The sequence below is a fragment of the Coenobita brevimanus genome, chromosome 49 (genome assembly GCF_032717465.1).
Source record: "Coenobita brevimanus isolate Jiangsu-jjx chromosome 49, ASM3271746v2, whole genome shotgun sequence".
NCBI lineage: Eukaryota > Metazoa > Arthropoda > Malacostraca > Decapoda > Coenobitidae > Coenobita > Coenobita brevimanus.
In genome coordinates, this window is record NC_137002.1 from 82,736 (window position 1) to 101,161 (window position 18,426).

Consider the following 18,426-nt stretch of genomic DNA (forward strand, 5'->3'; position numbering starts at 1 on the left):
ATATTGAAAAAATTTGAGTACAAATAATCCCATTACTTAACCTGGCACACACATTTCCACTACAAAGTTTATAGTCATAATATCCTAACCCCTATCGGCACGTAGGGGTTAAGGGGTAAAGTTTTTTAGATTTTATGTTCCGCAGTCAAGGGCACCCTCCCAAACCCCAATAAGCCTATGTTATATTGCCCTCACGATACTATAAATTGTCATGCAATCAGTTTCTCTTGACACAACTCGACTGTATAGCAATATATGACTATATATAGCACTAAACATCTTAAACTTAATGAAAGTGTGATCCATTTCACTGAGAAAGATGAATATGAAAATGAAGATGGTAGTGAATGGAAGGATCTTTATCAGATCCATCCACCCATCCAAACTAGCTTTATTGTCCAAAAAGGAGTGAAGGAACCCAGGACTAAGCTACTTAGTCCCGTCATTTAGGGCAACGGTGGTCAGTCACTTACTTCTAAATGGCATTATATAAGCAGCACCCCAACCACTCCATGCATGTAATGAATATATATATATATATATAAAACGTTCTCCCTACGTGTCAAGTTGGGTTGGTGGAGGATTAGTGCCCCTCCCTGTAAAACAATTAACTCTAAGCCCTTGGCCACCCCGTTTGGGATACATGGCGTCTGGCAATGAATGAATGAATGTAATAAAATGATAATGATAATAATGATCATGAAACTGCTAAATGTCTCTCTAGCCCTAGTCCATATCATGACAATGACCCACAATCAAAACAACAACTAGTAGCCCCACACCCCACCCACCTGGTTGAGAGATACAAGGCAGTATGGGCTGGGTACTATCTTTGAGGGCAGCCTGGTGGCCTGCATGATCGTGAGATGGAGAGACTTCATGAACTTGAGAGTCTGTAGTTTAGGCTGCCCCACAGTCTGAGGCACACACAGCGGCCGCAGCACCGCCATCCAGTCGTTGGTCATTTCCTGCGAACAGACATATTAGCGATTGCACAGCAAGTCCCAATGTTGGAGAGGGATGCCTTCACATGGTGGTGCTGATAAACTACACGATTGAGCTGCCCAGCTGCATTAGTCATTTCCTCCACTCACACAAACGTATTTATGATTATATGGAAAGTTCCAGTGCTAGAGAGGGGCGCCTTCATGTGGTGTCTTTTATATAACTGGATGACAGACTTGCTCTGATAAGTTGGTCATTTCCTGCCTGCTTACAATTTATCTACCTGCTGCCAGATGCCTTAATCCAGTAAGGGGTGGCCACAAACAAATCACTCCCACATCACCCTGTCCTCTGCCATCTGACTGCCCTCCCTCCAACTAACACACCCCTCTCATGTATCACTTCACTCCATCCTTCCTGCCCACACACAAACATATGATTATACAGAGAGTCATGGTGCTGGAGACGAATACCTTCAAGTGATGTCACTGATATAATTGGATGATGGAGCTGCCCATCTATGAAACATCCCTCAGCTTCTTCTCTATCTCTAAAAAGGAGGATGGTGAGCTGCTGAATGAGGTCAGTTTGAGCCTGTAGTCCACTGGGCTCACATTTCAGGTGAATCTCAACTACTAGTACTACTACTACTATGAAGCACTACTACTATTACATGAAGTCCTCATTATATGTCTCCATTTTCTGATAATCCATTTTGCTCTTAACTCCTTCCTTCTTCAGTCTGGTGGTCTTTTTAATTTTAATAACACCGCCAACAGATTATTTTACTGAGCCTAATGCAGGAGGAGGAGGAGGAGGAGGAGGAGGAGGTTCATGTAATGTGAACTCAATGGACTGTAGGCTAAAGTTGCCCTCCTCCTGCAGACCATAATCTTCCAGACAGGGCATTGGGAGGGACTTGAGGGATGTTTGCATAACCAGGCAGTGGAACTGCATGGTTATATGTGTACCATCACATGAAGGCTAATTCACCAGTTTCCCTGAATAAACAGCACCAATTGCATGGAAAATTTGTGGTATTTTAGAAAACATCCCTGAAAAGTATTAAGTGCTTACTATAATGCACATAACAGATTCACAGTTCATTAATTTTTCTCCCATCATCCAATCCCAGTTTGTCCAATATAAACAGGAGTGTTGATGCCTGGGGCTAGGCCACATAGTCCTCGTGACATTTAAGGCAAGAGTGACCTGCCCCGCTTATCCGGGTGGCCTTATGTGGGCAAGAAATCTAAACTATCTCTCAGATGGAAACCCCTACAGGCTCCAGCTGGTTGGCGTGTGTTAATTCATTAGACCACCAGGAGTCATTTGGTTATATGGTTACTTCTAATGCAGCAGATGGGTTCCCAGATTACAAATAAATAAAATGCCACCATGCTTTGGGGGCTACTAACATCCATCCAGTCACCGGCCCTTTCCTGCATGTGTGCGCGCGTGCGCACACATGTGGAAACTAGTTGCTGCACAACTGGTTAACCTAACCAAACAGACCTAACCTAACCTAACCAACCTAACCTAACCCAACCTAACTAACCAACCTAACCTAATCTAACAGACCTAACCTAACCCAACCTAACAGACCTAACCTAACCCAACCTAACCTAACCAACCTAACCTAACCAACCTAACCTAACCTAACCTAATCTAACCAACCTAACCTAACCTGCTGCAGTGGAATGCTTACCTTTGAGATACACTGGTCCAGGTAGTGCAGTATATTTTTCTGGTAGTTTCTGACAAGATCTGAGTGATTCTGACATTCATTTTCATCAGAAATGCTTCATTTTTCCTCTTTTCCAATCATGAACTTTGACTGGATAAGGAGCTGAAATTACGCATTTTTGACAGAAAACGAAGGCTCAGTCTGATCGGAGCCCCTTAATTACCCACTAAACCACCATGTGCCATAATTTAGTTGGCTACTGCCAACCCCTTACCAGCACTGATGTCCACCAAAGCACTACCATTCCCATCTACTTCAGCTGGCACACCCCACTGACCAACCACTCCATCCACTCGTACATTCCCCACATTGCCATTCATGTCTCCAATCAAAAACAATCTCTCGCTCCTCAAACTTGTCCATACATGCTTCTACACTTGCCCAAAACTCACCTTTCACTCTTGCCACTCAGTCCTCTGCTGGCACATACGCACATACGATTGCCCACGCTTGTATACCTACTTTCATCCTCACCCATACAATCCTTGTACCCACGGTTCCATTCATCCATCCATCCATCATCCAATCCTACATTGCCCCATAAGAAGCATAGAAGCCTGGGACTAGGCAAGTTGGTCCTGACATTTAAGATGAGAGTGACCAGCCTCACTCATCCCTGAGTGGCATTGTGTGAGCAATAAACCCCAACCACCCCTTAGATATAAACCTTCACCAGCTCAATCCAATTGGAGCGCAATAATTACCTACTATACTCTCTTATATTCTCCTTCCACTTCTTGCTTATCATCAGACATACTCCCTCTCTTGCCCTCTCATTCTCATTAACTCCCGCACATATCCTACTACAGGTAAAGCATGGCCCACCTGAGAGTCTGAGCACAGGTAGGTGACAGTGGAGAGGCAGGGCAGCTCTCGCTCCACCAGCTGGAAGCAATTAGGTCGCTCGAAGAAGCTATCATGGACTTGGTACAGGTACGAGCAGTTCAAGTCAATCAATCCTCTGGGCTTGGTGCGCTGGGGATAGAAATGGGGATTAGGACTACTGTCACTAATAACACTTTTATGATATTCTCCTCAGCATCTAATTATCAGTACTGTATCTTCAAAATAATGATCCGGCTTAAAAGTAAATTTTTCTGAATATATGGGTAAATCCCATTTCTACTAAAATTTTAAATCTATTAAACGACAGTATATTTACCAAAATGGGAACTTGTTTCTTAAATTAATTCATTCTTGAGTCAACTTTTTTCTTTTTCTTTATGTCAACAGCCCTCTTCTGCCTATAGTACTAAAAGACCTTTCTGACATCTTACCCCTTACATTTATTTTGGCTAACACCAGATGACTATATCCAATTTAGGAAAGACAACTCAGCCTCAAAAGGTTGTTTACTATAACAAAAAATACAAGAAATGTTGTGCAGCACTGTACAACAGCCTATCTATTAAGTCATCAATCTATATGGAGAGCTCTCATTTATGACATACAGAGGAGAATAAAGTCCTAATTCAGTATAAACCCCTCCAGTGACACATCGTAATGAAAGGTGATGGGAATGCCGCAACTTGGTGCCAATACAAGAGGGTGGGTCTGCAGCACCCAACTCCTACCCCTGAAATAACACTCACAAAACACAAACCACAGCAAGTATTCTTCCCTCTCCCATGGGATGATGTACACAACACACAAAGTATACAATTTACAAACATTAATGAACACACAAACCAGGAAATGATGAGCAGAACTACAGCGTGGTATTCTATATTACCATCAACAACAAAGAAATCACAGCACTTTATATGGTGTATGCCTTGCTAAAATCAAGGTCTTACAAATGTTGTCAAACTGAGACACCATACATGCAAGCTTTGTTACAGTGAAGTAGGTTACTGATCCAGGGGTCTTTCAAATGTCGTTTTATAACTAGCTACTACAAAATGATGCCCAATCCCTTAGTATAGCTGGGCTGGAAAGCTGTCAGAAATTCCCAACCCACCTTGAATCATGACTCAAGCACCATCCTACCCTTTTTGCCATGGCAAGAGTAGTAGCAGTAGTATTAGTTGTAGTATCCAGGTTCTTCTAAGTAGTAGTAGTATTAGTTGTAGTACCCAGGTTCATCTAAAACATGAACCCAGTAAACTGCAGGCTAAAGCTGATCTGCAGTTCACAATCCTCCTTTTGAGAAGATAGGAAGGGAGATGAGGAACACTTGTATAACCAGGCAGTGGAGTTGCCCACTAATATCAGTGCCACCATATGAAAGCATTCAGTAGAGGCTACTGAAACATGCTTAGCATATATCCCTCTGTCTGGAGACATAATTATACTACACCTGCTTCTACCATGTATTATATTCACTTCACGAGACCACCCAATCACAGAAGGGATTAATTAATGGTATATCTAACCCCCCCAGTTCATAATGTCACTCCTGACCTTCATACAATAATATCTGATGGTGGCAAGAATGGAAAACAATACAGTACACCCTCAGCTTATGTGACTAATGTACCGTACTATCTTACCTAAGATCCCAGTGTCCATGGATACTAAGTAGGTGGGCTCGTTCCACCCATTATAATAAAAATGATACATCCATGTGCAAACCAAAATCTCTAACCTAACTGTTACTTCCCACTAAAACAATATATGACCATAATTGGAGAGATGGTATGGGATGAGGAGTGGTTAGAAGTTCAGGGAGCTGTTGCCTCTCCTGACACCGAGAGGGCTCTCCCTCCATGCTAAGGGACCATTGTATGTGGCATGTGTTAGGAGTGTACTGCTGTATCGTAGTGAGACCTGGGCAGTAAGGAAGAGATTATTCGTAGACTCAAACGTACAGAAATGGAAATGATTAGGTGGATGTGCAATGTGTCCCTGAGTGCAAGGTCTGGGGTGGCTAAGTTTACAATGGAAAAGTTGAGAGGTGGGATGGGACTGGAGTGTATTGGTGTTTTGATGAGGAGAGGTAGAATGAGATGGTTTGGGCATGTGTGGAGGATGGGGGATGATAACTGGGTGCAGAAAGTGAGAAGTGTTAATGCTGGGGGTAGGGTTGTGAGAAGCAGACCAAAAAAGACCTGGGATGAAGTCAGTGAATGTTACCTCAAGGATAAGGGACTAAATAGGGAAGCCGCCAGAGATCAAGCAGCATGGACAGCCACCACCAGGTGACCAAGACCAAGGCACACAAGCATGTTGGAGCCTTCAAAAACTAAATGAATTTTAAACAATTTTATTCCATATATCCTACACACACAATGTCTATGTAGATGTGGTCACATATGTATAGTGTACATAGGAAATACACTATAAAATAGTGCAAAACACTAGCTATACAGAGAACCAACATACTTTCTAGGAGGAAAAACTGACAAATGACACATGAATTTACAGTAACACATAGTGTTGATGTTTTAGCTGCTTATGTCCACAGTCCCACAGTCTCTGGTCAAGCAGACCTGTCAACACAGATCAGAAACTGCTTCTGTGAGGTTGTCCTACAAGTACTGTACAGTACAGTACACTGTTCAGGGATCTGGTTTCTTTTTGTGGCAAAAAGTACCTCACCAGGGTCTAACCCTATGGTAAGGTGCAGGGAAATATGAAGAGGTTTAGCTTCTGAGTGGATGCTACAAGTACTACACCCAGGGTGCACACTGCAAACATGGGTAGGCTTCTCATCAGTGCCAAAAAAATGCATGGCTTGGTTTCTTATTGCTGATCCTGCCACCATGAGAAAGTACTGAAAAAGTATCCAGTAACCCTGCCATGGTGTCTCTAACAACATAAACATAGGTCTATGATCCGATCAGGGACTATATAATCCGATGATTCTGTCATGGTGTCTCTAACAACATAAATATAGGTCTGGGATCTGATAAGGAACCATATATTTTAGTCTCTCACCTCACCCACCATGCAACTAGGCAGACATATACTGTACAGTACTGTCAGTTGCTGTCACTACCACTAATACAGCTACTGTCATTACAACTCCCATTGCTACCATTCTCTTGTCAGAGATTTTAGCCAACACCAATCTGCAATTCCAGTGGCAGTACTACATACGTGATGAATGGGTTGACCGCATAAGAAAGGTGCACAAGGAATTCACAGATGTTGAGATGCACTGTTTTGTTGTTGTTGCTGTATCCCCAGGTTCATCTGAAATGTGAACCTGGTGGCCTGCAGGGTTAACCTGCCCTTATACAGTTTCACCATCCTCTTCTCAGAGAATAAGGAAGTAGCTGAGGGACATATAATCCGGCACTTGAGCCACCCAGTTATATTGGAGCCACCAAGTGAAGGCGTCCCTCTCCAGCACTACAGTATAAAACATGTCACTGTACAGAAGGGGTTCCTGCCCCATTTAGCTGCCCTTTATGACATGCAGATAATACACATGTTATGATGGCTTTACAAGGTTCTGATGACTTCTGAGATTCTTGACTTTTAACAGGAAACAAGGATATAATCATCTGAAAAGAGTCAGTAAAGCACAACGAGACTAAAGAATGAGACTAATGAGAGTGCATGATAAAGAGACAATGAGCTACGATACCAAGTGTGAGGGGAAGTGATGTATACTAACACACCACAAGGAGTCCAATCAAGCTCATCCTGCATGAGGCAGAACAAGGGTAAAGTTGCAGGGAGCAGACACAAACAATGGATATAATGTCAGTTACACTTACAATGATGCAGAACAGTATACAGGGTGCCCTGGGAGGAAAAGGCATACCATAACTCTGGGAAATGACAGATGACGGAATTCTATGAAACAAATGCTTAATCAAGTGGATTCAAATTTCAACCATTATGGAATTACAGTTACTGATAACCTTGTGGGTCAATTATGAGGCAGATCATTTGCACCCACAGGGTGATCAGCAACTCTAGCTCCATAACAACTGAGATTGGACATTTGTTGATATGACACACTGTCCTTAGAATTCCCTTGTCTATCACTTCCTGATATCATTTCCTCCTCAGACACCCTAGGTATACTTAGTGTAACGTCAAGATACAATAATTAATGAGATATATTTCACTGTCTAGGCTATTTATCTATCCTCTGGTGACCAGTCAGGATCATATGGGTCCAAGACCAGGCTACTCAATCTGGATATTTTAGGCAAGTGACCAGTTGCTCTACCTGGAATAGTATTATGTGAACAATATACCCCAACCACTCCTTGGATGTAAACCCTTATTGGCTACATCCAGTTGGAGCACCTTAACAAACTAGACAGTCAGGCATCCTAAATATATATATGTATATATTCTGTGTATACCGGTATAAATAGCTCAGAGGTACAACAGCAGACTGACCTTAGGGTTGTCATAGTAATAAAGGATGTCAGTAAGGACGAAGTAGAGACATTTCCACTTCTTGTTCTTTTTGCTCTTCTTGTATAGCCAACCCTGTTTCTGGATACCTGAAGGAAGACGATATATGTCATTGAATACAGACTGCTGCTACTGTGAGAAAACAAAATAAAACTCACCCCTTCACTTTACCCTCACATGGTTGGGCATAAGGATGAGGAAAGAATGAAGGAAAGAAAAACAGAAAAGGGTGAAAGGAAAGAAGGATGGAGAAGAGGAAAGGGCAGACACCTGAGAGCAGCACTACATCGAGTGAGTGGTGATTATTACTCTAAACTCTATCTTCCAATTAAGGATGGGGTGAGGTAAATAGTAATAATTATAAAAAATGGGAAAATAATAACGTAACATTATCAAAGCATGCCACGTTAAATAGGTTACACAATAATTCACACATCATTCAATTCCCCAGAATACTGGCTCCATCTTACAAAGCTTTACCACCTGCAGATAATTTTTTGTAGAAAACCATAAAAGGAGGAATACTTTGATGCTATGCCCTGCAATACTGGCCAGACTTCCAGTCCCTCATACTTCCATTCAATCAACCTGATGCCAAATGACTTAACTGTGTTAGGGGCAGCCACACAAACCAATCGCCTCCGTGCCATCTTGTTCTCCATCATTAGGGTGCCCTCACTCCAACTAATTCTCCCATATACCTCTCTATCCCATCTCTTCAGCTCATTCTCAGTCTCCCCTTCCTCTCCCCCCTATTCATCAAGCAGGCTCAAAATATATATATGTTAACAATACTATGCAATGAGTCACAACAACGATGGACAGAAGTTCTACCTGGCCTTGCTGAGTGATGCAAAAATTGCTATAGTGATTAATATGATCCAGTCTCTTTGGTCAATGAATGAAAATTAATTTTGCTTCTATGATTGCCAACAGGCAAACTTACAGTCGCCTGTTTCTTCCAAGCTGGCATTTGAACTCAGTCACTACCAGGTGTGTTAGTGTCAGTGATGGAGCAGTAGTGTGGTGTTGGAGTTCAAGCAGCAACTGAAGTGCAGTGATACATATAACTACCAGCTCAGGTGAGCTGAAACTAATTTTCAAACTTATTCTCTATAGTTTCCAGCAAGTGAAGTGCAGTGATGTGTAACAACTACCAGTACCAGTTTAGGGGGTCTTGAAACTTGTTAATACACTCTTCTGGGTGGGTGGTCCTTGACCTAAAAAATACCCCCACTGAACCCATATTATCCTTTTTTTAGACACTGTTGTTATGAGATGGGTTTTCACTTGACGTAATCATATCATACAACGAGGCCAGACTGTAAATAAATGAACAAATTAATACATATATACAACAAAAACTCGCCTTTGAACTTCGTAACTCCAAGTTTCTCCCTGATTTCATTAAGCGTTGCGTAGATCTTCTCTGGTTGCTCCACCTCCTTCACTGGTACGATTGGCAGGCCCAAACGCTCTCCAGACGTCACCTGGGGAAAATTGTTTTTCATTAGAAAAGGCCATAAAAAAAAAAAAAAGGGGGGGGAATGCAAGAATACTAACTCCTTTTATGTGATGATGTCTTCAGCATTCTAGTTATACTACTACCAGATTATTCTGTTCTGCTCAGGAATGTAGCCTACAAGTCAAGAGGATAATGATGACTCTCTCTATACAGTATACATATATATATATATATATATATATATATATATATATATATATATATATATATATATATATATAATAAAAAATAAAAAATAATTTGGTTTTACGCCAGGTATCCCCAAAAGGCTAAGGCGTTGCCCCTGGGTAGAGGACTTTTGGACTGGAGCATGTAGCATTTTATGACCGGATGCCCTTCCTGATGTCTACCAATGACCCTTGGGTGGATTCAATCCTCTGACCCTTCGGCCAGAGCGGAGCACTCTAACCCACTGAGCCACGGCTGCTACACGAGGTGTGACAAAAAAGAAACGTGACTTTGGCTGTTACTCACACGATTCAGCAGCCACACAGTAATGGAATACATCATAGTATTGCCCAACATCTCAGCACTGTATGAGAAAAGATGCACTTCAAGTAACCTATTATTTTTCTTTTCACAGGTGGTTTTGTAGCTCCTATCAAGTGCCCTCTGTCACATAATGAGCCTTGAGCAAAGGATTAACATCAAGTCCGTGGGTAACTTGGGAAAAACTCCCACAGAAACCCTTACCATGCCGAAGGATGTGTATGGAGAGGAAACAATGTCCCGTACAAGTGTCTGTGAGTGGCACAGGGTTGTAACAGAGTCCTTCTACATGGTCAGGTGCTGGGAAAAATGGAAAAGCACAGCTCCCCAGCTCCCAAGATCATGAGTTGTGTACAGAAGACATGTATGATGAGTGCATATAGATAAAAATGCCAATGCAGACCACCAGCTACGCACCTTACACACAGGACTGCCTAGTGTGTGGCCCTCCAGAATCTGCTCTGTCTTGTACCTGTTGATTACCGCGTCCAGGCACGAGAAGGTACGCCCACCCATCAGGTACCTGCGATGGAAGGACGCATGATGTATTAACCCTTCATTACAAATGGTCTCCCTGAAATCAAATCAAATAAAGTAACTGCAAAAATCAAAAGAAAAGCATTGATATACTGTAGGATTTCATGAAGGCTTGTCTTTAACCTTTTCACAACGATGGGTCTCTCCCAAGCAAAATATGATCATTCAACAAAAGAAGAAAAAAAAAATAATAATAATAATACTCCAAGGGTGACCAGAGACACACTGGAAGAGGCAAATATATACAATGGTCCTTAGCTTTCATAATCTTGACATACGCAGTCACACTTCACATACCCATCATTATCATTACCAAGAATCCATATTCCCAGTTAAAGAATGGGGTGAGACAGGACAAACAAACAAACATGGTGGGTGTACAAAGGAATCATCAATCCCTTGTTAGCTTCTTAGCTTTTTAAGCTTCAATACCTTGCAATCTCACTAATTTACCATATACAGTATTATACTTTAACCATACTCATGGCCTACCACACTTCCTTCTGCCTTCAAACTAATTCACATAATGTACTCCCCATTCATTTTTCTATCGGTGCTAGAGAAGGATGTTTTCATGCAATGGCAATGATCTAACTTAACTAAAGCCTCTCACCTCCCTCATCATCCCCTGAATAATGGATGGCAGAGTACAGGAAAAGGGAACTTCATCCTGCAATTCACTGGGTTATGTCCAGATGAGCTTCAACTGGAACAAAAACTACTACCACCACCATCATCTCTTTAGTTACACCCCATCTCTCCCTATGACCATATCATTCAAGCATACTCTTCTACCTTTTATCAACTGACTTTTTCATTCTAAACCTACCACAAATTTCTATCTTTCTCATCTTATCCTTTCTCTATCATGGAAAGATCTACTAACTTCAGACCCTTTCTAATACAGGAGTTTAAGAGTGAAGACGAAGGGGAGCTGCAAGGCTTGGTGGATGAGTTTGAGAGAGTGTGTAAGAAACGGAACCTAAAGGTGAATGTAGGGAAGAGTAAAGTGATGGTCTTTGAAAGAGGTGAAGTTAGTGAATGTACAGCAAGTTTAGATGGTGAGGAATTGGAAAATGTGAGTACATTTAAGTATTTGGGTAGTGTGATGAGTAAGGATGGAGGTTTGGAGGGTGAAGTGCTTGAAAGGGTACAGCAGGGAAGAAAGGTTGCTGGTTCCTTGAAAGCAGTGATAAGAAACAGGGAAGTGAGCATGGAAGTGAAAAAGTTACTGCATGACAGTATTGTGATACCAACTCTAACGTACGGAAGTGAAGCTTGGACATTGTTGGAAGGACACAAGTCAAGAGTGAGAGCAGTGGAAATGAGTTATTTAAGAGGAGCCTGTGGAGTCACGTTGAGAGACAGGCTGACGAATGAGGATATAAAGGAGCGTTGTGGTGTGGATGTGGATGTGATAGGAAGCGTTATGAGGAACACACTGAGGTGGTTTGGCCATGTGGAGAGGATGGAGGGTGAAAGACTGACGAAGAGAGTGTATGTGAGTGAGGTGGAGGGGGGAAGAGGGAGGGGGAGGCCGAGGATGAGATGGAGGGATGGGGTGGAGAGGTATATGAGAGAGGGGGGTGTGAGTTGGGAGCAGGGCAGTGAAATGGCGGGGGACAGGGCGACTTGGAGGCGATTTGTTTGTGGCCACACCAAACGGGATTGAGGCGTCTGGCAATAGATAGATAGATAGAAAAAAAAATTCTACCCAAATGATGAACCTAAAAAAATAAATCAATAAAGAAATAAATGCTTATGTCACAGCTCCACTAGGTTCTCATTTCTGTTATGTCAAAACAAGCCAACTCAGCAAGTATATAAAATATGTATTACATGTAACGCTTCTTACTTGACAAGAGGGCAAATATACAGCTCATCCCACACTCATCAACCCTCCAGTACTATGATGTATTCTTTATAATACTTATTATTCCAAATGATTAAATTCTCCTTTTGGAGAGACCACTAAAGCTGACAGATTTGAAACACTCTCCTCCAACTCCTTCAGTATGATGACATCTTGTTGAAAATACATACTGTATAGTGTAGTCTGCACGTCAGCACACACGCATGCACGAGCACACACACACGTGTGCACACACTCATGCATGCACGTGCACACACACACACATAAGAACATAAGAAGAGAGGATAACTGCAGTAGGCCGGTTGGCCCATGCTAGGCAGCTCCTAGAAGAGTAACTGAACTACTAGAATGAGATAAGGATAGCAAAGAAGAAGGCTCTCCCCCGCCCTCCAAACCCTCCAGCCGAAGCCGGCAGGAAAAAGTCAGAAAGAACACCACGCCGTATAGAAAAACTGGCGTGGACATTTTACAGGAAAGTGTGAAAGGAGAATAGAGACTATCATAGTGTAACCTGAAAAGAAAATTTATTTTTTAATTAGTATTGGTTATAATATTTTCTTTATTCTATATCCACCCCTTATTTGTCATATGCTTATCTAGCCTATGCTTGAAACTCTCAATGGAAGAGGCAGCAACTACTTTACTAGGTAGCTTATTCCATTCGTCTACTACTCTATCACCAAACCAATTTCTACCGATTTCCTTACTGAAACGGAATTTTTCTAGTTTGAAACCATTATTTCTAGTTCTATCCTGTATGCTCACTTTAAGTACCTTGCTAATATCTCCCTTATTTATACCATTCATCCACTTAAAAACCTCAATTAAGTCTCCCCTTACTCTACGCCTCTCTAGCGAATGCAGACTTAGTCTTTTCAGTCTGTCTTCATATGACAGGTTCCGGACGTCATGTATCATTTTAGTCATTCTTCTCTGTACATTTTCTAACGAATTAATATCCATTCTATAGTAAGGACACCAAAATTGTACTGCGTAACGTGGTAACGTTCCCACTTGCCAACTGGTGGACGGGAGTTCGCGCCTCGCTCAGGTTGCGAAATGTTTCACTGACGAAGTGGGTGGTTACTGTCCCCCTAGAGCAAGGGGTCGGGTGTGTGCGATTGTGAAGGTCACAGCCTTGCCCTTAGATCGGACTATATGAGCTCTCAGCTCCCTTCCGGGAGGGTAAAAAGCTGACGATCACGACCATCAAGTGATCCTGACCGACCCGGTGAATTACACACACACACACACACACACACAAACACACACACAAACACACACACACACACACGCATGGGTCGCCGACAGAGACGGACCTCTTCCAGGATCGTGGGGAAATAATCGCTGAATCACCGACGAAAGGATGCTGAGCCTAATTGTGACTGTGTTAATGAGTGCGTGAGTGGTGGTCCCGTTGGACAGCAATAATAATTTAAAAAAAAATGCGGTTTCGGTCATAAACGGGACAAGATAAAGTGAAAACAGCAAGTCTCCATATGGTTGAATCATGGAGGAAACGGACGGTGCATTGTTTACGATCAGTGAGAAAGAATTTGAGGGCTTTTGTGAAGAGGATGTGGGAAAAGGAAGTATTAAGTTGAACCAGACAAGAATAGCAGGTGTAGAGAAAACAGCAGAGAGGAATGACCAGGAGATAAAAAAGGTATGGGCAGTGATTAAAGAGTTACAGGAATGGACCATAGAGCAAGAAAACGAGATCAAAAGTTTAAGGAGTACACTGGAAAAAATCTGTACACGTAGTGACGAACAAGAAAGGGAAGTTACTGAATTAAAAGTGAACAATGAATCAGCCTCGAATGACATAAAACAGCTTAAGAGGGAGAATACGAGGTTGGAGGAGGAAAGGGACATGATGAAAAGCAAACTAGATGAGTATGAATCCAAATCAAGAATACAGGAAGAGCACATTAAAGAAATCAAGAGCAACATAAGGGGTGGAAGAAAATTCAGGAAGAGGGAAATGTAAATTTGAGAGTTTATAGACCAACAAAGCAAGGAAAAAGTGGAAAGGGAAGTGGTTAGGGTGTTGAGAAGTAGAGAATCTTTAGTTAGAGATGTAGCAGATAAGAAAAAATGTATAATAATTTCAGGAGTTAAAGAAAAACGTATTACAATAAGATCAGACAGAGAAAGAGAAGAACTGAGTAAGGTTAAAGAAATAATATCAATAGTCATGGAGGAAAACAACGAAGCTCAAGAAGAGATTGAAGAGGTGTTTAGGTTGGGAAAGTACGAGGAAGGAGGGGCAAGGCCACTGAAGGTAAAGTTTAAGTCCCAAGCAACAGTTAACGAAATTATCAGTAGAACATGGAAACTATCGGATAAGGAAGGGTTTAAAAATGTTTGGATAAAGAGAGATGCAAATGAGGAAGAAAGAGCTAAAATAAAGGACTTAGTAAAGGAAGCAAAGGTAAAAAATAAACAGAGAACGGAGAAAGAGAAGACTGTTTTATTGGAGAGTCATGGATCAGAAGTTAAGGAAGTGGTACCAGCAGAGAGAAGGAGAAAAGAGGGTATAGAAAACATCAAAAATCATTGGAAGGTGGCATATACTAATGTTGATGGTTTAATATCGGCAAGGTTAGAAATCAACGATCTTTTGAGGATACATGAACCTGACGTTATGTGCTTAGTAGAGACCAAGTTAAGAGAAGATATTGATGTTCATTTGGGTGATGGTAAATAAAAACTGTGGACAAGAGACAGAAAAGAAAAAACAGGAGGAGGAGTGATGATAGCAGTGAAGAACAACATAAACGTAGATACTGGGGAAATGGGAGAAGGAAGGGCCGAAGTGATAAATATGAAATTAGAAACTGGAGAGAATAACAAGCGAGATATGGCAGTAGTGTATGTTCCCCCTAAGACAAGAGCATGGAGTGATGATGAATACCAGGAAATGCTGTCAGACATGGCATGTTATTTACAGAAACTGATTGAGAAAAGCAACAATATAATTTTAATGGGTGACTATTGCTGTAAAGAGGTGAACTGGGAGGAATGGGACTCAGGAGGCAGCGAGGATTCGTGGGGCACTATATTATTAAACATAGCAATGAACAATGTGATGACGCAATGGGTCAAAGAAGAGACAAGGTTCCGAGGTGAGGACACACCAGCAAGACTGGACTTACTGTTTACCAAAAACCCGATGTAATAGAATCCTTGAAATATCAGTGTCCTATTGGAAAAAGTGATCATGTGGTCATTGAGTTCCAGATGATAACAGGGAACGTTTCTAAAGTCACGTGAAAGGGCTTCAAGTACTGTACCATGATAAACAACATGGGACTCAAGACTGACCCCTGATGCACACCAACATTCACAGGAAACTCATCACTCAAATCTCCATTCACTCTTACCTGGGTGCGAGCACCCACATACATGGCCATAACCACCCTAACCAGCCACTCCTCCAAGCCAAGCTTTCTCATTGCCCACTTCACCACCTCTCTAGGGACTCTGTCAAAGGCCTTTTCCAAATCAACAAAAACAAAATAAAGATCCCTTCTCCTACCAATATATATTTCCTGAAGCTGTTGAACAATGAATCAGTGGTCCCCCTACCTGGCATGAACCCAAACTGCATCTCACCAATAGTCACTCTTTCTCTAATCATACCTTCTAAAACTCTCTCCATTACTCTTCATTATCTGATCTAAAAGCTTTATACCTCTATAATTTCCTCTTTCCAGGGCATCACCCTTCCCTTTATATACATTTACAATTACACTCTTCAGCCAATCATCTGGGACAACACACTCATAAATAATCCTATTTATCAGGTCAGTGACTAAACTCACCCCTATATCGCCTGAGGCCTTCAGCATTTCAGCAGTCAACCCAGACACACCTGCTGCCTTCCCCACCCTCATCCTGCCTATTGCCTCACTCACAGTAGCAGTATCAATCAAAGGCCAAGAGCCAGACACTGGATCTGCTGGCTCCAAACATTCCCTTTCACTACAATGGGTCTATTTTACACTGAATAAAACTGTATAGCTGCAGGAAAAATACCACATAAAAGAAGAAGCTATTATACTAACCTACTCGCTACACAGACATCTCATATCATTTTATTCCAGCTACTTCCAAATTTTTCAAGCTGGTGAGGTTAGATGTGGCTTTAATCAACCCTTTCACTACAAGAGGTCTCCTGTAAAACTATGTCACATTGTCCATTCAGTATCATCATCAACACCACCAGCATAATCCTGGCCACTTTTTTCCTACCAAAGGATGGGTTGAGTGTCTGTTCAGTACCAAGTATTTAGTTGGACATACCAGGGTTGAAGGGAAGTAGGCTGTGAAAGGACAGATACTGTACTTACTTGACACCCCTCTTCTCTATCCTGAAGCGCTGAATGATGTTGTTCGTCAGGAAGAAGAGAGTGTAGTCCCCAGGAGAGTTGTCACTGGGCCGAACTAGGAAGCTGCCCTGGCCCGCTGTTAAGGATGAGAGGTTTGGCTCGGTTATTTGCATTCACTGTAGTCTTATTACCTTAACTTGGCTCAGATTTCTTTTCTTTTGCATCTCATCTCACAAAGCTCAGTGGCAGTATAACATACTGCAATGGTGCTACATACTTTCCACAGCACTTCATGACTGGCATTACATTCTAGTGTCAGCCGACTAGTACAACTCAGCTTTCACGATGGAAACAGGACAGTCTTAGGCCAAAGACATAAAACTGTAAAATGGGCATGGTGGTGACACAGGTCAATATGAACGGGCTTGAACTTGGGAGGGATGTGTTAGGCAAAGAGAAAAGTGAATGGATGTGTTAGTGGATGTGTCATGAAGTTGCTTTGACCTGCTGTAAGGAAAAGAAGTTTGATTTAATTATCTGCATGCACTGATGGTGAACTGGGTCTATGCGAGTGAGTCTGAACTTGGGGAGAGCAAGTTACACAAAAGAAAAGGTGAATGGATATGTAAGTGAATGTGTGGGGTAGCTGCCTTGGCCCACTGAAAGGAGAAGCTTGGTTTGGTTATTTGTATGCACTAGTGAGTAAAATTCAGAAAAGTGGTGGGCCTGTTAGCAGCATGTCATGAAAAAAATGGGGCACAAAATATTTTGAATTCCTGGAATCCTGTGTTCACTTCACAAGCATAACCATCCCTATTCTTTTGAATACCTGCACTCTGCATACATCTGCCTAACTAAGCCACTCCAACTAACAAATTAAAAAAGGGTTATCAAACCCGTGTCATGTGCTTCCCAGTGCATAATGATCCTCCCAGCTCATACCCTTATCAGATCCCTGGCCTCACCAGCTTCCATACCTCACTCCCTCTTGCACTCACTTAGGCTACAACATCTCTATTATTTTCTTGGCCTACCATGCCTCCTCATCAATTTCACTTACATACATTATACCTATTTCATCACATTTATATCCGTTTTCTTCATATGACCATACTATCCGAATATAATCTTTTCAACCTAAATGTGAAATAGTTCTAGTTCATCATCATTCATTGCTGCCAGATATTCTGAGTGAAAGTGATCTGTCACTCATCCACGAGAGGCATAACATGAATAATTAACCCAACCATCCCAAGACTTTGACCCTTGTGAGCTACAACCAATTAGAATGGCTTAATCCTTCATCCATCCATCCATCATCCAATCCTACATTGCCCCATGAGGAGTATAGAAGCCCGGGGCTAGGCAAGTTGGTCCTGACATTTTAGATGAGAGTGACCAGCCTCACTCATCCCTGAGTGGCATTATGTGAGCAATAAACCCCAACAACCCCTTGGATATAAACCTGCACCAGCTCAATCCGATTGGAGCACCTTAATTACCCACTAAATCACCAGGCGCCAAAACTTGGTTATATGGTTAACACCCAGTGTAGTCAATGGTTTCTTGGTGTACAGGAAACCATTTGGCTTGTCACTCAGTGTAAAGTCACCCACAGGCAGAAGGAAGAGGAAAATATGAAGGAAAGAAAGAC

At 42.0% G+C, this 18,426-nt stretch overlaps 1 protein-coding gene across 1 annotated transcript in view; it reads right to left on the bottom strand.

Moving 5' to 3' along the window:
• The window catches only part of vap (RAS p21 protein activator vap), a 46,982-nt gene that overhangs the window by 14,273 nt on the left and 14,283 nt on the right, over nt 1-18,426 (bottom strand). The window contains exons 6-11 of the mRNA XM_080272017.1: nt 16,794-16,908; nt 10,446-10,551; nt 9,384-9,504; nt 7,997-8,103; nt 3,518-3,667; nt 792-968 (exon numbers count right to left, since the gene is read on the bottom strand). Coding sequence (XP_080128143.1) covers nt 792-968; nt 3,518-3,667; nt 7,997-8,103; nt 9,384-9,504; nt 10,446-10,551; nt 16,794-16,908 — 776 coding nt within the window. The remainder of the gene's footprint in view (nt 1-791; nt 969-3,517; nt 3,668-7,996; nt 8,104-9,383; nt 9,505-10,445; nt 10,552-16,793; nt 16,909-18,426) is intronic.